This window comes from Carassius carassius, chromosome 1 (assembly GCF_963082965.1).
Source record: "Carassius carassius chromosome 1, fCarCar2.1, whole genome shotgun sequence".
NCBI lineage: Eukaryota > Metazoa > Chordata > Actinopteri > Cypriniformes > Cyprinidae > Carassius > Carassius carassius.
The window spans coordinates 36,144,336-36,164,758 of record NC_081755.1 but is presented as its reverse complement, the minus strand read 5'-3'; the positions used below and the strand labels follow the sequence as shown (position 1 = coordinate 36,164,758).

The window sequence follows — 20,423 nt, the reverse complement described above, 5'->3', positions numbered from 1 at the left end:
ACAGTGGTGGCTCAAGAGCAAGGGATTTTCCCCGAGGGGCAATCCGCTTCGCACTATCAAGGTCACGCGGCGCTGCCTCCGTGCCTTAGACATGTGGAAGAAACCTTGGTTCTTGAATCAGGGCCCGGTGCTGGGAGCTCCTTGTCGCCGTGTGACTCTAGCGATGGACGCGTCCCTCACCGGCTGGGGTGCGGTCATGAGTGGCCACCCTGCCCGTGGTCTGTGGAGCGATCGCCATCTAACGTGGCATATCAATTGTCTAGAAATGCTAGCAGTTTATCGTGCACTGAAGCACTTCCTCCCAGACCTGAGAGGTCACCATGTGTTGGTGCGCACCGACAACACATCAGTGGTCTCTTACATCAACCACCAGGGCGGTCTGCATTCGCGCCCTTTGTACAAGCTGGCGCACCAGATCCTGGTCTGGTCCCAGAACAAACTCCTCTCATTAAGAGCAGTATATATTCCTGGGAAGTTAAATATGGGAGCAGACATACTGTCGAGGCAGGGGCCGAGGCCCGGGGAATGGAGACTTCACCCACGGGTGGTAGATCAGATATGGAGAGTGTTTGGCAGGGCTCAAGTAGACCTTTTTGCGACTCAGGAGACGTCACAATGTCCCCTCTGGTTCTCTCTAGTTCATCCAGCTCCTCTGGTACTGGACGCTATGGTACAGACCTGGCCGAGGCTTCGTCTGTACGCTTTTCCCCCTATCGCTCTGCTTCCGGGAGTTCTGGCGAGAGTACACCGGGACGGGGTCCGTCTGTTATTAGTAGCCCCGTTCTGGCCGGGCCGAGTATGGTTCTCAGATCTAGTCTCGCTCCTCGACGGCTCTCCGTGGGAGATACCGATAAGGACAGACCTACTCTCACAGGCGCAGGGCACGATAATTCACCCTCGCCCGGAGTTGTGGAAGCTGTGGGTGTGGCCCCTGAGGGGGCACAACTGGTAGCAGCTGGTCTCACAACTGAGGTTGTGGAGACCCTACTCCAATCCAGAGCTCCCTCTACGAGGAAACTGTACGCCCTGAAGTGGAAGCTTTTCACTTCATGGTGCAGAGACCGCCAGCTAGACCCAGCAAACTGCCCAGTTGGTACAGTTCTGGAGTTTCTACAGGCTAGGCTCTCTGCAGGGTTGACCCACTCTACTCTGAAGGTCTACGTGGCGGTCATTGCGGCCTACCACACCCTTCTCGACGGTCAGTCTCTGGGAAGACACCCCCTAGTTACACGTTTCCTCCGCGGTGCACTGAGGCTGAGACCTCCAGTACGGTCCCGTATTCCCCCGTGGGACTTGGTTGTGGTGTTAGAGGCTATGTGCAAACCCCCGTTTGAACCTATTCAAGATATCTCAGACAGACATCTCACACTTAAAACCTCTTTTCTGTTGGCTATTACCTCTCTGCGGAGAGTAGGAGATCTTCAGGCCCTCTCGGTGGCCCCTTCTTATCTTGAGTTTGCACCAGGCATGACTAAAGCGTTCATATACCCTCGAGCGGGATATGTTCCCAAGGTTCCCTCTGTTACACCACGACCTGTAGTGCTGCAGGCCTTCTGTCCTCCTCCCTTTCGGGAGCCCGACCAGGTGAAGCTAAACTGTATGTGTCCTGTTCGAGCACTGGACGCATACGTCCACAGAGCTGCCCTGTGGAGAAAAACTGACCAATTGCTTGTGTGCTATGGTCCCCCCAAGAGGGGTTCTCCTGCTTCTAAGCAGACTATTAGTCGTTGGATAGTCGAGGCTATCAACGTCACCTATGAGTCCTCTGGTCGTCCCCCGCTGTCGGGAGCCAAGGCTCACTCTACTCGGGGTATGGCGGCCTCTAAGGCCTTCTTAGCAGGTGTATCCATGCTGGACATCTGCAACGCTGCGGGGTGGTCCACGCCCTCTACATTTGTTAGGTTCTATGGCCTAGATATGCCAGTCACTCCAGGCGCTTCTGTCCTCCTGTCCTGAGCTGTGCTCTTCGGATACACACCAGGCAGGGGTTTGGTAGTCTGGCGGCGTTAGGACTCGTTCCCCAAAGCGCTTCGACGCAGCTCGAGTTCCTGAAGAGGAACGTCTCTAGGTTACGTATGTAACCCTAGTTCCTCGAGGGAACGAGACGCTGCGTCTCGGAGCCATACCCCCGGCACCCCTGCCGGCGCTTGCTGGTACTCGAAGCTGACGCCAGCTGCGTGGCACGTTGTTTTATAGCTTCCTGGTCGCTTACGTCACCACGTCGGTGACGTCACGCCCTTCCATTGGACTGATTACACACGATATTCAGAGTCGCGTACGCTGAACGCGTTCCCCAAAGCGCTTCAACGCAGCGTCTCATTCCCTCGAGGAACAAGGGTTACATACGTAACCTAGAGACGTTTTGGTGATAATGAGAAGAGTCACAAAATAGAAACCAATATCTTTTGATCTTGTTGCATTTTGGATATTGTGTTTTCAACTTGAATGTGTTATGCAGTATATCCTAAAAGCAATTGCCTAACTTGGCTGTGAGAGCTTCCCGGGTGGACTTGAATCCAGCATTATCCTGCATTTCTGACTATTAAATATGCCTTTATGTTTACATTAAACTTTTCAACACATTCGTTGTAACATGAAAGCAGCATAAACTCTGTTGTAAGGTCGATCTCCAGGAGCAGGACTAAACGATGAAGGTGTAGAAGGTGTAGATGGGTAAGTGCAAAATAATTTGTATTTGATTGAGTGGGACTTTCGAGCTCACAGTGTCGACTCTTTGTCCTGTGTTGTGGTTATTAGCACTGACTCCATCTGCCCCGCTGGCACTGATGCCTCCACCTTCATCCGGAGGCTCTCAGGCCTCCACCGTCTCCAGGCTACAGATGCAGCTTCACCTGCACGACCTTCAACAGAACGCCACCGATCTGCGCAAGCAGCTCGCACAGCTCCGTAAAATGCAGGTAAGAAGTTACAATCTCGTGCATCTTGACACACAGCAGGTAACTGAACAGGCATGACATGATAAAGCGGCATGTGATAAATCACATCTCTTCCATGTTAATCTGAGTTTTTGTCCTCACCATGGGTGACCATCTACAGCGTAGCATGTCAAGACAATTTGTCACTTGCTTGGTTTCTATTTTCGACACATCGCACTAGGTAGTAATCTCCACAAAGCTGGTTATGAAACTTGAAATCAAACTTCAAAGTTGTTCTGATTGTGGCATTTAGCATTCACGTTAAATCACATTGCTTTGTATAATACAGACGCGGCTTCAAAGGAATAAACAGGAACATAATAGATTTTATACTGCAGAAATCCTGATGAAACAAATAAAATTTCAGCTGTAAGCAGCAATAGTGTCACTATTCAGATCAATGTAGTTAAAAGTTGATTGAATTTAGTTACAGAGTATAAGTTACAAAGTTCATAAATTATTTAAAAAATCCAGTTCAGCAGTAAGCAACTCTAAAAAGGCATTAGTGTTATTATTCAGCTTAGTTCAGTTCAATGTTGAGGACACAAATGTTTCTTGATGCACTACACTTTGTAATTTCACTACTTGGAAAGGTGTCACTTTACGATTGAAAACAACACTCACAGCATCAGTGCAAATGATAGCTGCTCCAAATTGCTTTAATTTGATAGCTGTAAATGATGATAGCTGTATTTTTGCTTAGTTTCAAGCATAGGAACGCACACTATTGGCACAGTTGGAAGGTCACACATTGTCATTACTGTAAGACCTCAGTCTCAAAGTAAGGAATAATTGACAACGGGCCACTGAAATATGGAAAATTGAATGCATATGCGGTCAAAATGCAGCATGATGCGAAGCCTCAAGAGAAACCTGTTACTCCTTAGATGTGTATTAAAATATTAATTCTTTAGCAGTTCAGTGTCAATCATTCCACTTATACCATGGAAATCACTTGTACATGTGCTTATCTCTAGACTTTGGTTAAATGTAAAGCACTATTGGCAGACCTGGAAATGCTTCATAACCATATTAGAATGAGTGTCAACCATTTAGAATCAACTGAACAGAGCTAGGAAGTGTTGCACTAACCTGCACCTAACACTGCAAGCCATCTACTGTAGATGTTTGTCTGCTGGCAGGGAGGATGATTTAAGGAGGTGATACAGAAGGTGGTACAGAAGGCACAGACGGCAGGAACAGCAGCACCGATTTGTAGTCTTCACGATATCTCAAAGTCTAATTTATTTACACACAGCAGTGAAAAACAAAGAGGATGTGCAGAATGGCTTCACCTGGTATTAACGGCAGATTTGTCGCTCAATGTCCCGATGGTGTTCAGTGTGTGTGGTGTAGAGGAGGAAATGCATCGATCTCAGCGAAGTTTAGAGTTCAGCATGGAAAGTTTGCATGCGTTACGCACTTCAACATCCAAACCAGAGGACTTGATGGTAAAATCAAACCTAGCTGAACGTTTTTGATTGTGTTAATGATTTTTAATACATATTTACAAAAGATAGACACTGAACATTTTTTACATTGCAGAAAGTTTATATTGGAATGCTGGTATTCTGTGTTAAGTTGGGCAGAAATACAGAGAAACAGAGGAAGAAGAGTGATGTTTGATAAGTTACATCTATGGGGAACAGGGAACATTCACATACTGTATCAGTCAGAAATGTATCTGTCAAAATGTCAGATTTTTTAGATATGTGCCAGCTATCCCATGAAAGCAGTCGTCTCTGACGAGCAGTATGGATATAGAATCTGATGTCTGAATGGGGCAAAATGTCTAAATAAAATTTGTATGGATACTGTTGTAAACTGTGGAAATTCCTTGTACGGCCAGCTGTCAGATTATCATGGTGACATGTTGAGCAGGAGTATGATAAAGGGAAATGTTTGTGTTGGTGAATGTGTGAAGGAGGAGAGAAAGGAAAGATGTGGAGGGAGCTTTAGGGAGGGCTGAAAGCCAGCAGAGAGGCACACTAACAGTCTGACAGATCCTATTGGGTTGTGTGTCTGTCATACGCTTTCCTTTCTGTATTTACAGAGTTCCCACAGTCTTGCAACACCTGGAAACGCAAGGGTATTTTTAAATGATTTTTTTTCTAGCCTCAAAAAGTCATGGAAATTTTTAAAGCGGAAAATATTTTTTTTTCTAGTTATGCTCAGCTATAAAATTGCATCAGACATTTTTCTGAGAGTGTGGTGTCTACAAACAGGGATCTCACAGCAATGAATCTTCTTGACTTTTCCAGTCATCCATGATTGCACATCCATGAAAAGCAATTTTAACTAAAATAATATATATATATTTATGTATTTTATTTGTTTTCTTAACAGGGACATTGTACATTAATAAAACATTATTTTTTAACCATAGTCCCTGGACAGAATGTTACAAGTCTTAAAATTTGAATAGAACATAATCTATATATAGAAAGAGTTTTATTTATTTATTTATTTTTTATTTATTTTTTTACGATTTATTTAAATGTATTTTTATCCAGCATGGATGCTTTTCTTTTTAAATAAATGCTATTATTTTGAACTATCTAATCATCAAATAACCCTTTATTATTACTTTTTTTTAAAGTTGCCTCAAAAATATTAAACCACAACAACTGTTTGACACATTGACAATAAAAAAAAGTTTATTGAGCAGCAAATCAGCATATTAGAATGATTTCTGAAGGATCGTGTGAAGGACACTTAAGACTGGAGAAATTATGCAAAAAATTTGGTGTTGCCATCATTGGAATAAATAAAATGTAATAAAGAAAAATATATAATGTAATATATTATAATAGAAAGTTGTTTTAAAATTGTATATTACAATATTAAAATTTTACTGTATTTTTTAATTTAATAAATGCAGACATGCTGAGCATAAGAGATTTCTTTAAAAAAAAAAAAAAAATCTTACTGATCCCAAACTTTTGAACTAATAGACTTACTGTGTTTATTTAAAAAAAATAATAATAGTTTTGGGGATACCATAGAAATTAATTGATCCAAAAAAAAAAAAAATGCTGTTTTTATTACACTACTATGTATAAGTATATCTAAGTGTTTTTGTATTTATGTGTAAGTGACCATGTGTTCAACTAGTCATTAATTTTCTGGCTACTGCTGTGTGTGATTCACTCCTATAGCAGGGCAGGCAATAACTCTGAATATCATACTCAATGATGAGATGGTATGGGCCAGCAGGGAAACATAGATGAAAAGAGAGAGAGTAAGCCGGCCCAAAATCAAGGCAGCTTTTCAGTCAGCAATGCTTTAATAAAAATTGACTGCGGAATGATAGCTACCTGTGTGATTCATGAGTGCAAACTCACATCTCTATCGTGAACTCTCTGAATAAACAGAGGAAGCTTCTAGAGAGACGTCTGTTTTTTCTCCATGGAAGCAAGGAAATTTGATCTTTTATACAAAGGAGTTCTCATGATTAATTTGCTTTTTCAATTAGTGACCTAGAAAGAGTGCACAACCTTAAATATTTCCTTATGTTTCCTACACAGTGGTTCTTCGTGTTCAAAAACTTAAAAACATTTATTTGCATATGGAATTTTCTAAAAGATTTAGATTTCAATACAAGGAAGATTAAAAAAATTGTAGTCCTTATTGCATAATATAAACCCTGCACCTGTATAGAGTCTGCATTTGCAAAAGAAACACAATCCCATGCTGCAAAAAAATAAACAAATAATTATAAGATATGGAATATTCTTAATTTTGAAATCAAATATATAATGTAAATTAATCAATTAATGTAAGTATCTACTAGTTCTTAAAACAAGATAATTTTGCTAGAGAAGTGAACTTGAAAGCAAACCTGAAAGCAACCTTCATGGGACATTAAGAATTGTCTGGCAAATCTTTAGAGAGAGATTTTGTTAAAACTACTTAAAGCCTTTATGTATAATGCATTATAAAAGTAGATTTAATGCATTGTAATGCACCTTATAATGCATTGTACAATCTCATAAATAATTGTGACCACAGTAAATTGATTGTAACACTATGCATTTTATATTCAGTTATAATTATTTACAGTTATAATCATTTAAGTTATAATGAATCACAAGGCACAGTATGCAAACTTATAATGCATTAAATAACCCTTTATAACGCATTATAAATAAAGTCTTTAAGTAATGTTTTTTTGGAGTGAATGTGAGTTGGAAGCCAATAAGACAAATGCATGGAGAAGTAGAGGGGGTGTTGCAACAGTCTGAGCATGTCGCGTGGGGAAGGCGAGATTGGTGTCAATTGCTTTGGTGTCGAGAGCCAAGCCGCTGGTGTCATGCAACTGCATATTGCTGAGTTAGACTATTACCTGCCTGAATAACAGAGCTGGAGACACGGCCCCTGCCCTCATCCTGTTACCTAGGAGACATGGATATGTTGAATAATGCATGAGACTCATAAATAATTCAGCTCGAGGAAGAACTGCCACCAAATGACTCTAAAATCTCATCGTACACACAAATTTAGAGTGTGCAAAAACACACTTTTCTCATTATCGGTGCTATGCAAGTGACAAAGTCCACTCTGTTTTTCTCTCAGGGCAAACAAACATTGTCTGCAGAGTGCTTACGCATCACAAAATGATGGTGATATTTGGCACTCCAACTCCCACACAACCTTCAACATGCACAAATTGAAAATACTACAAAATAAACTCATTCACATTCACATTAGGGCATTCAAGAGACCAAAACTAATGTGGTCCATCATAAACACTATCAAGGATAGTATACGGTATATACTGACACACTATCAAAGCCAATTCTATAATATTATATCTTCACATTCAAGATGACAGCTGCATATGGTCAAAGACAGGTCAGTGTTACATATGGATACATATATGAGTCATCTGATGGCTGTGTTGTGATGGATTGTGACAGCTGACCTTCTGTAAAACGCTCCCACAATGATACACCTGAAACCTCTGACGACTGTAATCATTCATAGATTAATACTCAAATAGAGGGGCTGCGATTGGTTGTTGGGAATATTGTTATAGTAACACCATAGGAGGTTGCTCAAGTAACATGTCCTACATTTATATAAATCACCTCAAGCAGTGGTTCTCAAATCTTTTCACCCAGACTTTAAATTATATTATATTACTATTATAACTTTAAAAAAGCTGGTTAAAACTTTAATTTCCCTTTCATTCTAAAGTTGTCCTTTGGCCCCCTTGGAAATTTGATGAGGACCCCTAGTGGACCCTAGCCCACTGGTTTGATAATTATACACTGAAAAAAAATAGCTATTAAAAAAAAGAAAATTACACTCAGAAATTACTAGACATTTTCACAAATAATTACAGTAAAAAGCTTCCTCTAGCACCTTAATTTGATTTACACAGTCATACATGTTTATATGCATTTACGTGATGAAGGCATAGCTATCTAGTCTTTGTAACATGTGTTCAGCAAAACATTTTTAACATTTACAATGTGTTTAGAAATAGTTCTCTAAATTGCCTTTACACAGACTTTAATTGGTTTGTGTTTGTGTGTAGTTGCAGAACCAGGACTCCATACGCAGTCTACTGAAGAGGACCGAGACAGAGCTGAGTCTGCGTCTATCAGATGCACTGAGGAAACAGGAAGACCCTCTCCAGAGACAGCGCCTCCTAGTGGAAGAGGAGAGACTCAAATACCTGAACGAGGAGGAACTCATCATTCAGCAACTGCAGTGCGTCTGGCACACAAATATGTGCTATAATAATGCCGTCTGAGGCGCTAGCTTAGTGACACTGCTGCATAATGCTGAAAAAAATAATTTCACATTTATTTTTATTGCACGGGTTCTCATCAACTCATACCCGAATGTGAAAAAATGCATAATAATGAGGCATAAACAGTTATAGACCTGCAGACCTGCACCTCAGCTTTAGCCCGTCCAAACAACGGACAGCATCTCATTGATTTATTTTCTTCCAATTAAAAGCAGCAGGGTGACTAAATCCGCCTCTTCAACTCGCTGCCAGATCAGGCGTGTTGCTTTTAATTGATAGCGGTTATTAAGTATAGCTAACAGCCAGTTGATGTGATTCAATTATTAACCGTACGCTGTTTGTAACAAAGCATTTTGCGAGGGGTGGATTTATTTGACGTGGTTAAATTGGATTTCGAGTGTAAACACTCTGGCTGTGTCTCAGTCGTTTAATGCTAAAACACCCTGCTGCACTGACACTTATTCAAATCCGTGCCGACGCCACAGCGCAGGATTTGCACGCTCGTCTCGTGCTACATTTTTGAACTTTTAAATGTCAGAAACATCAAGAGTCCCTTCTGTGTAATAACACTGAGGTGCTTTGAGATAGCGTCAATTAATATGTCATGCAGGTTTATGCTCTTTTCTGAAACAATCAATATGTAACGAAGCTAACATTTGCTCTTGACAGTGATCTGGAAAGATCAGTTGATGAAATCCAGAAGGAGATGTCTGTCAATCACCGACATGTGACAGTGCAGGAGCTGGAGGAGAAAAGCTCGCTGCTGAGGAAACTGGGAGAGACTCTCACCGAGCTGAAGAGTGAGACATGCTCAGACTCTCTCACAGCCAGACACTTGAACCTCAGTTAGAGGAGAGAGTTGTTCACTTCTCTGCCTGTCTGTTTTTCTGTTTGTCTCTCTCGTTCAGATCAGTTCCCGGGGCTCCAGAGTAAAATGCGAGTGGTGTTGCGAGTGGAAGTGGAAGCTGTGAAATTCCTGAAAGAGGAGCCGCACAGACTGGACGCCCTGCTTAAACGCTGCAGATCCATCACAGACACTCTCTCCACGCTGAGGAGGTAGACAAACACTTATTTAATCATTCCCTGTCTAGCCACGGTCGCCGTGATTTTACCAAGTAAGACATGTTCCTGGATCAACATCTTCTGATGATCCTGGATCAACATTATTGTCCAAAAATATAGACTTAACCCTATCCCTACCCCTAAACCTAACCCTACCCATAATTTATTCCTAAATCAGTGGGAAATAATAGCTGATTGACAAGAGTGTAGAAGCACCTTACTCTGATTGTAAGCCTAAAACAGATATTTTCTGAAAAGTTATATCTCAGTTCTGATTGGTTGATTGGAATGTTGTTCCAGGATCAACAAGGATGTTGATCCAGGAACATGTTGTACTTGGTGAAATCACGCTAGCCTCTAGCCTAGTCTCAAATGTAATTTACTCTTCATTATTTTGAGTGCTGTTTTATGGCTTAATCAGGCAGATGAATGAAGGAGTGTGGAAAACCCAGGATGAGTATTCCAGCCCCTCTCCTAAACTCGGAGGAGGGGACGAGTACAGGAAGAACACAGACTTTGATATTCCAACCAGTCCACCGCTAAACCTCAATGAGACCAGCCTGGCTAACTGGAGCCCACACTCTGGTCAAGGCCACAGCCACTCGAACCCTTCTAGTGCACAGCGTGAGAAGGATGCTCATGGGATGGTGGGCTCGTTGAAGGGACGGGAGCTGGGCGAGCTGGGAGGTCGAGGAGGGTCCGAGAAGGCCTCATCCGTGGAAGTGAGACTGGTGAGGAATGAGATTTAAAATGAAAGAAACCAGTTGTCTAAATGTATACAATAGCAATACCTTTTTTATTTAGTAATGTTGTTTTAATATGTATATCAGGCCTAGGTCTGACGTCATTAAATTAGACAAAAGTATGAAGGTATTTTTTAGAATATATTAGAAATTGACCTTGGACAATTTGTGTTGCTAAAAATAATGACAGTTGATAAATACGCAATTTAAAGTGTTTATTATGTGAAAGTGGCAGTAATAAAGTTCATAAAGATAAACAACCATTCAAAAGTATAGTCATTTTCTTCTAAAGAAATGAATGCTTTATTCTCTAAGGATCCAATTGATTAAAGGTGACATTAAGGATATTTATAGTGTTACAAACCTATTCTAATAATAGAAAAAAACTTTTTATTTGATATATATTCATCAAGGAATCATGAATTGTTTTCATCATGAATAAAATATCAGAATATTAGAATGATTTCTGACGAATTATGTGACACTGAAGACTGAAGTAATCATGCTGAAAATTCAGCTTTGACATTAGAGGAATAAACTACATTTTAAAATGTATTCAAAATAAAAACAGTTGTTTTAAATTGTAGCTTTACTGGATGTTTAATTGAACAAATGCAGTCTTGGTAAATGTAAGAGACTTCTTTCAAACACACATGCACAAAATCTTATCGTCCTTAAAATTTGAATAATAGTGCACATGTGAAATCTCGTTGTGAATGTGTTTAGAGTTGAAAAGTCTGACTTTGTGTGAATAGTCTTTAACAGTTCAGCTTCTTTACTAGCTGTTTTGAAGCACTGATGATCTTGTAAAATGTAGTCTGTATGTCTCCTCAGGCAGCAGAGCGGGACTGGGAAGAGAAGAGAGCCAGTCTAACACAGTACAGCGCTCAGGACATTAATCGACTGTTGGAGGAGACTCAGGCTGAGCTCATGAAGGCCATTCCTGACTTGGACTTTGCTGCCAAGCAGATCAAACCTGCTCAGAACCAGATTCAAAACCAAAACCAGAGCCAGAGTCCATCTAACACCAATGCCACACCTGAACACAAGCCTAATAAGCCTCAGAATAAACTTTCCAGTAAAGACAGTGGATCCAGACGAGGCTCGGATGAACTGACGGTGGCGAGGTATCGCACGGAGAAGCCCTCAAAATCCCCCCCTCCTCCACCTCCCCGCCGGAGTTTCCCCTCCTCCCCTGGCCTGACTACACGCAGCGGAGAGATGATAATTCCTGGGAAGAGTATAAAGGTGACTGGAGACATTCAGAATGACACCCACACACAGATGATTTTGCATGTGTGTGTTTATACATGCAAACTTTCTCAAACATTTAAATGCAAGATGTTACTGAAAGAGCAGCACACGGAAGTTCAGACGAGTCAGAGGAACACACTAAATCACTTTTATTTGAGAGCAGGGTCTCAAAAATGTCAGGCATCTCATAAATCCGTGGGTGTTTTAGTCATGGTTGATATTTACTCCATCAGCTCAGTTGCCTATGGTAATAAATCACCTGTCGGTAACAGGTGAATCTGAGAGAGACTGAGAGAGATTAAGATGGCTCTAGGTGTTAATTTCCCTTGTGTTTACTTTTAATTAAGATTCAGTCATTAAATTACAATGGGATATATTATATACATTTGCAGCCTTTTAGTTATTATTGTTCGGAATTCAGTTATCATGTCAATCAAAACAGCCATAATTAATTTTACATTATTCATTCATTTAACCATATAAATAAATATATATGCTGTATTTTTAAATATTTATATAATTATTTATTCATTCATCCATTGATAATCTAACAAATCAATGTTAATTTTAGAATAATTATATATTGTAATATTGTAATAAATATATATGTTATTTATTTAAATATTGGTTCAACCATGAATGATTTTATTTTATATTATTCATTGATTGATTGGTTGTGTCATCTATAAATAAATAAAAAAATATATTTAAAAAATAAATAATATATTTATTTATTAATTCATTCATTTTTTACTGTCTTACAGCAGACATTCAGACATTAAGTGTCAAAAAATATCTAGATCTGTTTTTGTATATACATAGACAATGTCTCCATTACATTACATCAAACACATTTCAAAAGAGAAAACAATATATATATATGTTAACATATAAGCATGATTTTTTTTTTCTTTTGAAATACATTCCCTTTAAAAAAAAATGCATATTGTATATACAGATTTGTCCTTTTGTCTTTGTGTATCTAAACAGAAATCAGAATCAGAGGAGACTGAGTCTCAGAAGCCACACGTTAAGCTGAGGAGGAGTATATCTGAAGTCCCCCGACCAGCCTCTACCCCTCCGACCATCGCTGGTGGAGAGCGAGAGGAGGGCAACGAGGAGAATTTAGCAGCTGAGCTGGAGGTGAGCACATGTATTACCTGAGGGGTCACATCAGACCATGTGTACCCTCACGCTGAAGTGTTAATGTTGGTGATTAATGTCCATATGTCACACGCACCAGATGTGTCTGGTGTACACCCACAGAGCTGTGCAATTATATTCACACACACACACACACACACATTGGTGGCTTCTACAAGTTGGTGGGTTCACTCATTCATTAAGCACACATTAGCAGGCAGGAGATCTGAATTTCTGTCTGTGCTCTTTGGCTCATGAACTATTAAGCTCAAATGAGTGGTTTGACAATGTTGTGTGCTGTGCTGATGTACAGTGCTGTTAGTTAGGCACTGTGGGATTGTGGGATAGCGTTTGTGTCTAATTTAAATGTGCATGAAATCAACAACCATAACATCTAATATATGCCATCTCACTTACCCATATACTTTATCTCTAGATGCATTAGCAACTTCAGAGCAGGGTTATGCACCACTCAAATTGAATTGGGAATGCCTTCTACATACTAATTCTATTCCAGAACCTACAGCACACACTGGATATTTCTAAAAGCATTACACATTACTTATAACCAGTCTTTGTAAATTCTATAATTAATTTAAATTTCATTGTATGTTTTTGACAAAAGTCTCTTATGCTATCTAAAGCCGGGCATACACTGTGCGATTTTCATATATCAATTTTTATTATATATATATATTCTATGGGGAAATTATTATTCTTTTTAAAGATTGTACTTTTTAATCAGTTCATTTTAGTTTAATTTGTATTTTAAACAAAAACCTTAATTAATTAATTTTACCCAGGCCTACTTCAGAACATGGTTTTAAATATTTGTTTAACTGATGCACAAATAAAATTTCTAACCTCTCTCCCCAGCTGTCTCCATTTAAATATTTTCATTTTGCCATGGGGCCATAATAGTGCATTTCTCCTGACTGACACTGCTTGAGCTGTGTTGGTGTAGATTTTAGGCTTCCTTGACCTGCTTCAGGCCAGCAACACACATACGCTTACACACGCAACCACGCACGCACACACACACACACACACATGCACACATAGACATGGAACACAAACTACAAGGCTCATTAACACCAACAAGCAGACAGATTTTGTTGTCTTGGTTGAGTGGATGACAGGGTAAGCAAGCAGATGTCTCTTTTCCTCCATCCCCACTGCATGTGGAGACCTGTGGAGATCTGGGCACTGCTGCAGTGACACCATACCCACCTCCCTCTTAAACCTAATCAGGCTCACAAGCTGCATCTCAAAACACCCCATAACTCAATAACTACACAGTAACACATTCGTGAACAGAAATAGCTAATCTCTAAACATTGCTTAAAGATACAGCGTGTCATTTCTGATGGTTTGTCAAATTATTTTGTGTAAATTTGATTGCATAAATTATGGGATTTACAATTATGTACACTATGTGAAGATGATAGTGCTAAATGATTGAGTTTCAGAGTCTTTAGAGCTTTTCATGGGAAAATGCTGAAATGTCACTGTCTGAACTGATATTGTGCGTCCCATATTTTTCATTTATTCTCTTCAATCTCCCTGATGCTCAGCTCTTTGAGCGACATTTGACTCTCCCCCTGCCCTCTCCCAGGAAATATGCTCCTCCCTCTAGTTTACAGCTGTTGCCCCATGTGTTCTCGTCTGGACAGGTAACAACCCATGCTGCGAGCTAGTGTGGACTGATGTTGTACACTCATGCACACACATGAATCTATATGTTTTCCTCTACAATGTTAGTCGTACTTCTATATAGACAAAGAAAACTCACTGCACTCAAACTAAAGACCAAGGATCCTCTTTGATATTCCCACATCACAGTGAGCACGATCACAACTACACAATCACCAAATACTGTACTTTGTGTGTGTGTGTGTGTGTGTGTGTGTGTGTGTGTGTGTGTGTGTGTGTGTGTGTGTGTGTGTGTGTGTGTGTGTGTGTGTGTGTGTGTGCACTTGCCAGTGCATGACTGTTTTGTGTTGAAATGGCCAATTTCTCATTTCTTCCACTGAAGCTAAAAGTAGTTTGATATTGCAATGTGGTAGCTCTTGCACCGATTTTTGAATGTTGCTGTTTTTACATTTTAAAGTGAGCACAGATCTGTGATCTTTAAAGGAATAATTCACCTACAAATGTATGTTCTATCATCATTTACTTACCATCATATCATTCCAAAAACATATGACTTTCTTCTGATGAACAAAGGAGATGTTTTGTTTTACTATGCTCTTTTTCGTGTAGTAATATGAGTGGGGACCAAAACTTTTAGCATTTCAAAAACTATGCAAAAGCATTAAAAATAACATAAACGTAGTCCATATTACAAGTTGTCTAATTCCAGAATATTTTGTAAATACTAAAAGTAATAATTATGTAATTTCATGAGAGGAATAGCTTAATTACTTGGTTTGTAATTAATTTATTTTTGTTATTTATTTGAATCAGTTAATCCGTTTCACAAAACTAGTCTGAATGATTTGTCAGCGAATTAGGCTCTTGAACTCAGCTTACTGACTCCATGATTCAGTCACAAGTCTAAAGGGATAGCTCACCCAAAAATGAAAATTCTGTCTTTTATTACTGACCCTCATGTCATTCTAAACCCTGTAAAACCTTCGTTCATCTTTAGACCCTGACCCTCCATTGACGGCAATGCAACTGACACGTTCAAGGCCCAGAAAAACAGTAAGGACATTGTTAAAATAGTCCATGTGAAATCAGTGGTTCAACCATAATTTTATGAAGCTACAAGAATATTTTTTGTCCACAAATAAAACAAAAATAAATGTATTCAATGGTTTCTTTTCTTCTGGGTCAGTCCATTGCCATTCATGAGAGTACCACAATGCGGAAGACAATGTGGAAGAGAAGAAATTGTTGAATAGTTTTTTTTTTATTATTATCATATTTGTTATAAATTGTTATTTTTGTTTTCTTTGTGCAAAAAAAGTATTCTTGTAGCTTCATAATATTGCAGTTGAACCACTGATGTCACATGGACTCTTTTAACGATGTACACATTACATTGTGTTGTGTTGCTGTTTAAGCAGGGTCAGAAAGCTTACAAAAAATGTCTTTATTTGTTAAGATAACGTCTTAAATGAGGGTGAGTAATTTAATTTAATTTATTTTTGGGTGAACTATCCCTTTAACAACTCAAATAGAAGATAAGATTATGAGTGAATAACTATGTAGATTGTAGTCAGTTCCTCACAAAGCAAGAGTAGCATGAGTCAAAATGACTATTTTGAACTATTTTTTATAGTTCTCTTGCATTTTTGAATTCAGACATTGAAACATTTGTAATTACATGAAAAAGAGTAAATATAAGTAAGTAATATAAGTAAAAGTAAATGAGGACTGAATGATTTTTGAGTGAACTATTCTTGGTTGAACATGTTTAAATATTTGTTTATTTAATTTTGTATTTGTATGTGTGCTACGCTACATATGTGCCAGCAGTTGATTGCATCTAAGGGTGGTGATGACCACTCCAGTGATTTTACTGAGAAATCTCTGGTAAGTTTATTTTAGCCACCTTTATATTAACCTTAAAACTTAATACATTTATGATTCACATTCATGGGTTAATTATGCCAATTACTCCTGTTAAATTGCAGATGCAGCACGGGATGTCCTCCACTCCAGTTCCCCAGATTGTCTTAACTGAGTGTAACTCTCTCCCCATGTCCCCCTCTGAGGACTCACCAGAGACCCGGCGGTCTGACAACACACAGACAATCAAAGACAATAACTCTGGAAATGAAATCAGAGTAAGTTACTTCAGCCACATTGTGAGGACTCCCCGTCTGCCGCTATGGAAACAAGACTTGTCAGCCAGCCAAAAAGTCCCTCGATTACAAGACTTGGATGCAGCCCAGAGGGAGCTCCACAGTCCCGTCCAGGATGTGACCCAGTCGTGTCCGCCCTTAACAAGCGAGAGAGCAATTAAACAGCCCCTGAGGAGGGAACCAAGGGTTCAGGAGACTCTCGAGGCGGCGACAGGACAGAAAGAAGAGCAATTGAGAAAGTCGGACACTACATTGTCTATCTCGCCGCAAAACGGGCCCGTAGAGACATCTCAACTGGGTTTGATCCGCACTCCAGGTGTTGGAGGGGAAAAGGAAGACATCTGTCACAGGACGTACTGTCGTCTGGACAGTCTGGAGGAAACCATTCGTGAGCTGGAGCTCAGCCTGATGGAGTTCAGCAATGATCCTCACACGGGGAACATCTTCCCAACATCCGTCCAGGCGCAGAGTTCTTCCACCAAGAGATCCGGCAGCACTCGACATACAGCAGACGGAGGAGACACAAACAAACCCGCTGTCCCACCTAAACCGTCCTGCATCAGCACATCCACAGCCAAGGTTTAACTTAACCTTTAGTATCTACTTCAGCCCTGGTCTATCTGTCTTTTCCATCTTCTTTCTTCCTGTGTGGTGGAAGGTTTTTGGTCTCTTCCGCTGGGTTGCTCAGCTAGATCAGTCTGTTCTCTTTTGCAAATGCTTTGATAAATTGTTTGCCTCCAGCCTCTTTAGAAATACTTTTGTATCTTTCACACAATAAATTCTCTTGTTTCCTCCTCTTCTTTATTAGCCTATTCTTTTTTTTCTCCTCTTAAAATGACTTTGCAATTTGATTACTTTCCCCTGGTCTTATTATCCTTTGGTACATAAGACATTATATGTGGTTTTCTCGTAAAATAAAAGGCTAAAGCCCAGTGAAGCGCTTCATAACTACTAATTGATGCGGTATTGTCTCCTCTCACATTTGTCTTTCGTCTTTAGAGACTAGTTGTCAGGATAAACCACTATGAAGCGATCCACCAGACATCATGTGTATAACTCAGCTCTGCTGAGAACAGGGCTGATCTTTGTGAGTGATAGAAGAGAAGGATTTGGATGAAGTCACTTGTGTTTTCCACTGTGATGCTTTCAGCCCACACATTTGTATACAAGCCAGCATTGCATCATCCCTCCTCTAACTGGTGTGTTCGAGTCCCTTGCTCTAGGTTGTTGCACACTTTTCTCGTAGGACAGATGGAGCCTGGCAAACGCAGCTCCATCTGATTGCAAGCATTAGATCCTCTTACAGAGCCCCTCATTCAGTGAGGTGCTCGTTTGCATAAAACACACAGCTAATGGGTCTCCTTGAAGCTTTAAAAGGACTGTTAGCTGGTTGTGACTCTAGACTTTGGTCTAGTGCTTGATCTTGTGTAGGTAATCTATTCAGAGAGAGAAAAGACTAGAGATAGCTTTCATTATTTTGTATTGCGCTGAGAGCTTCTGTCAACTTGCGTGCAGAGGTGTATAATTTATATTTTCTGAATTTAATACAAGAAATTATAACTAATATGTGTCTGTGTGTGTGAGAATGAATGAACGAGAGGACTGTACTGAGATGCATGTGTTCTATTAAAAACAAATCACCCTCCTGCCTGTCTTGCACACCATTCTTCTCCAGCACTTCCTTTGACTGCTGGTGATGGCAAATACACTGTTAGAAATTGGAGGGAAAATATTACCGAATATAGTGCACGGATTTATCTCCTCTTCTCTCTAATCCGTCTCAGACTGGCGGTGGAAAGGCCTTGTCTCGTCTCAAGCACCTGCAGCAGAGCGGATCAGAAAAGAGCAAAACAAGCAAACAGAGAGAGGACTTCCTTAAGAACCAGGGTCAACAGCAGGTATGATCTGTCTTTCTGTCCGTTTGTTGTCCTGTATATCAGTTTTTCTGTCATTCCATGTTTTTTTTGTCCATCTTTCTGTGCTTCTATCTTTGTTTCTATTATCCAGTGTATTGTTCTGTCATTCCTATCTATCTATCTATCTATCTATCTATCTATCTATCTATCTATCTATCTATCTATCTATCTATCTATCTATCTATCTATCTATCTATCTATCTATCTATCTATCTATCGTTGTGCTCAGAAGTTTACATACCCCTTGCAGAATATGCAAAATATCAATGATTTTAACAAAATAAGAGGGATCATGAAAATTGCATGATATTCTTTAATTATAGTCCTAAATAAGCTATTTCACATAAAATATGTTTATATACAGTAATCAACATTTGAAGTGGTTCAGAACCTTTCATCAAAGTTGTCCTAAAACCAAAACCAAAACAATACCTGTTCTTGTCTTGTGGTTTTTATTTTATTTTTTTTTTTTACCCGCTTCAGATGTTGACTACAGTATACTCCACAAGAGAAAATATTAACTGAATTTATCAAATTTACCCTGTTCAAAAGTTTACATTGAATTGAATCTTAATCTTAATACTGTGTGGATGATTAAATTGCCCCCTGTTCTTCAGAAAAATCATCCAGCTCCTGCACATTCTTTGGTTTTCCAGCATCATCTGTATATTCTTTCCAACAATGATTGTATGATTTTGAGATCCACCTTTTTACACTGGGGACAATTGAGGGATACATGCTTAACTATTACAAAAGGTGAAAACATTTACTGATGCTTAAGAAGGCAACACAGTGCATTAAGAGTCGGCGGGTGTAAACTTTTTGAATTGGATGATCAGGGTAAATTGTATTTATATTGTCTTCTGGGAAACATGTACGTATTTATTTATTCAGCACAGTATATGAAATAAAAAATAGCATGGAATTTTCATGATCCCTCTTATTTTAATATATTTGCATAACTATTGTTAACATATTTGCATAATCTGCAAAAGGTATGTTAACGACTATTTCAAATCTATTCAAATATATCTAGGTCTAGCCTAATCTCAGTCTAGTTTTAGGCTATCTTTAATCTTAGTTCTGGTTTATTGTTAGTTTAGCCTAAAAATAAACTTGGTTTAGTCTTATATTTAGTATTAGTTAGAGTTTTGGTCAAAACTTGATCTAACCTAAGTGTTGAGTTTAGTCTTAGTCTATCTGTAGTCTTAGTCTGTACTTGATTTTTTTTCTTTTTTCAGTCTTGGTTTTGCATGCAACAAGGTTTTAGACTTCTCCTTCGCTTTACTGTTGTGTACGTTTGTTTCAACTTTTAAAATGGTTTGCTGAAAGCTAAGAAGATCATTTTCTAGTTGAAACCAATTCATGATGTCTGTCTGAGGGCATTTTAGAGCTCAGATTCCTCAGCTCAGACTATTGCAGAGAGCCTTAGGAGAGACGTGTATATGCACGTGTTTGTCTGTGTGTGTCAGTCACAAGTGAAGTGAGGCTGGGAGAGAACTCTCTAGCAGTGACGCTTTGAAAAACTGAATTGGAGCGTCAATCGCAGAACATTTGGGACTCTAAAGTGCACTTAAAACCCTCGAACAGAACAAAGAAACCAGAGACAGGTGAGTCTCAGTAGAGGGGGGAGAGAGAAAGCATAAAGCCAGAGACTAGGGAAATGTGAGCTCCACAACATAAGTGAAGTGAAAGAGACAGGTGGAGAAAATGGGGGAGGGTTTGAAAAACGGATTAGCGAAAGAAAAAGACGCGCACACACGGACAGCTATGGGCCTGTGTGCTGTAGGTAAGGA

At 39.6% G+C, this 20,423-nt stretch overlaps 1 protein-coding gene across 13 annotated transcripts in view; it reads left to right on the top strand.

Annotated features, from left to right (window-relative positions):
- srcin1a (SRC kinase signaling inhibitor 1a) overlaps window positions 1–20,423 on the top strand; it is a 113,801-nt gene that overhangs the window by 84,453 nt on the left and 8,925 nt on the right. For 10 of the 13 annotated variants that reach the window (XM_059557601.1, XM_059557626.1, XM_059557573.1 and 7 more), the window contains 10 exons: window positions 2,758–2,918; window positions 8,479–8,654; window positions 9,367–9,497; window positions 9,606–9,753; window positions 10,181–10,490; window positions 11,337–11,750; window positions 12,747–12,899; window positions 16,380–16,439; window positions 16,541–17,290; window positions 18,496–18,609. In XM_059557601.1, coding sequence (XP_059413584.1) covers window positions 2,758–2,918; window positions 8,479–8,654; window positions 9,367–9,497; window positions 9,606–9,753; window positions 10,181–10,490; window positions 11,337–11,750; window positions 12,747–12,899; window positions 16,380–16,439; window positions 16,541–17,290; window positions 18,496–18,609 — 2,417 coding nt within the window. The remainder of the gene's footprint in view (window positions 1–2,757; window positions 2,919–8,478; window positions 8,655–9,366; window positions 9,498–9,605; window positions 9,754–10,180; window positions 10,491–11,336; window positions 11,751–12,746; window positions 12,900–16,379; window positions 16,440–16,540; window positions 17,291–18,495; window positions 18,610–20,423) is intronic. The other 3 variants (XM_059557650.1, XM_059557658.1, XM_059557579.1) reach the window with 2 other exon arrangements.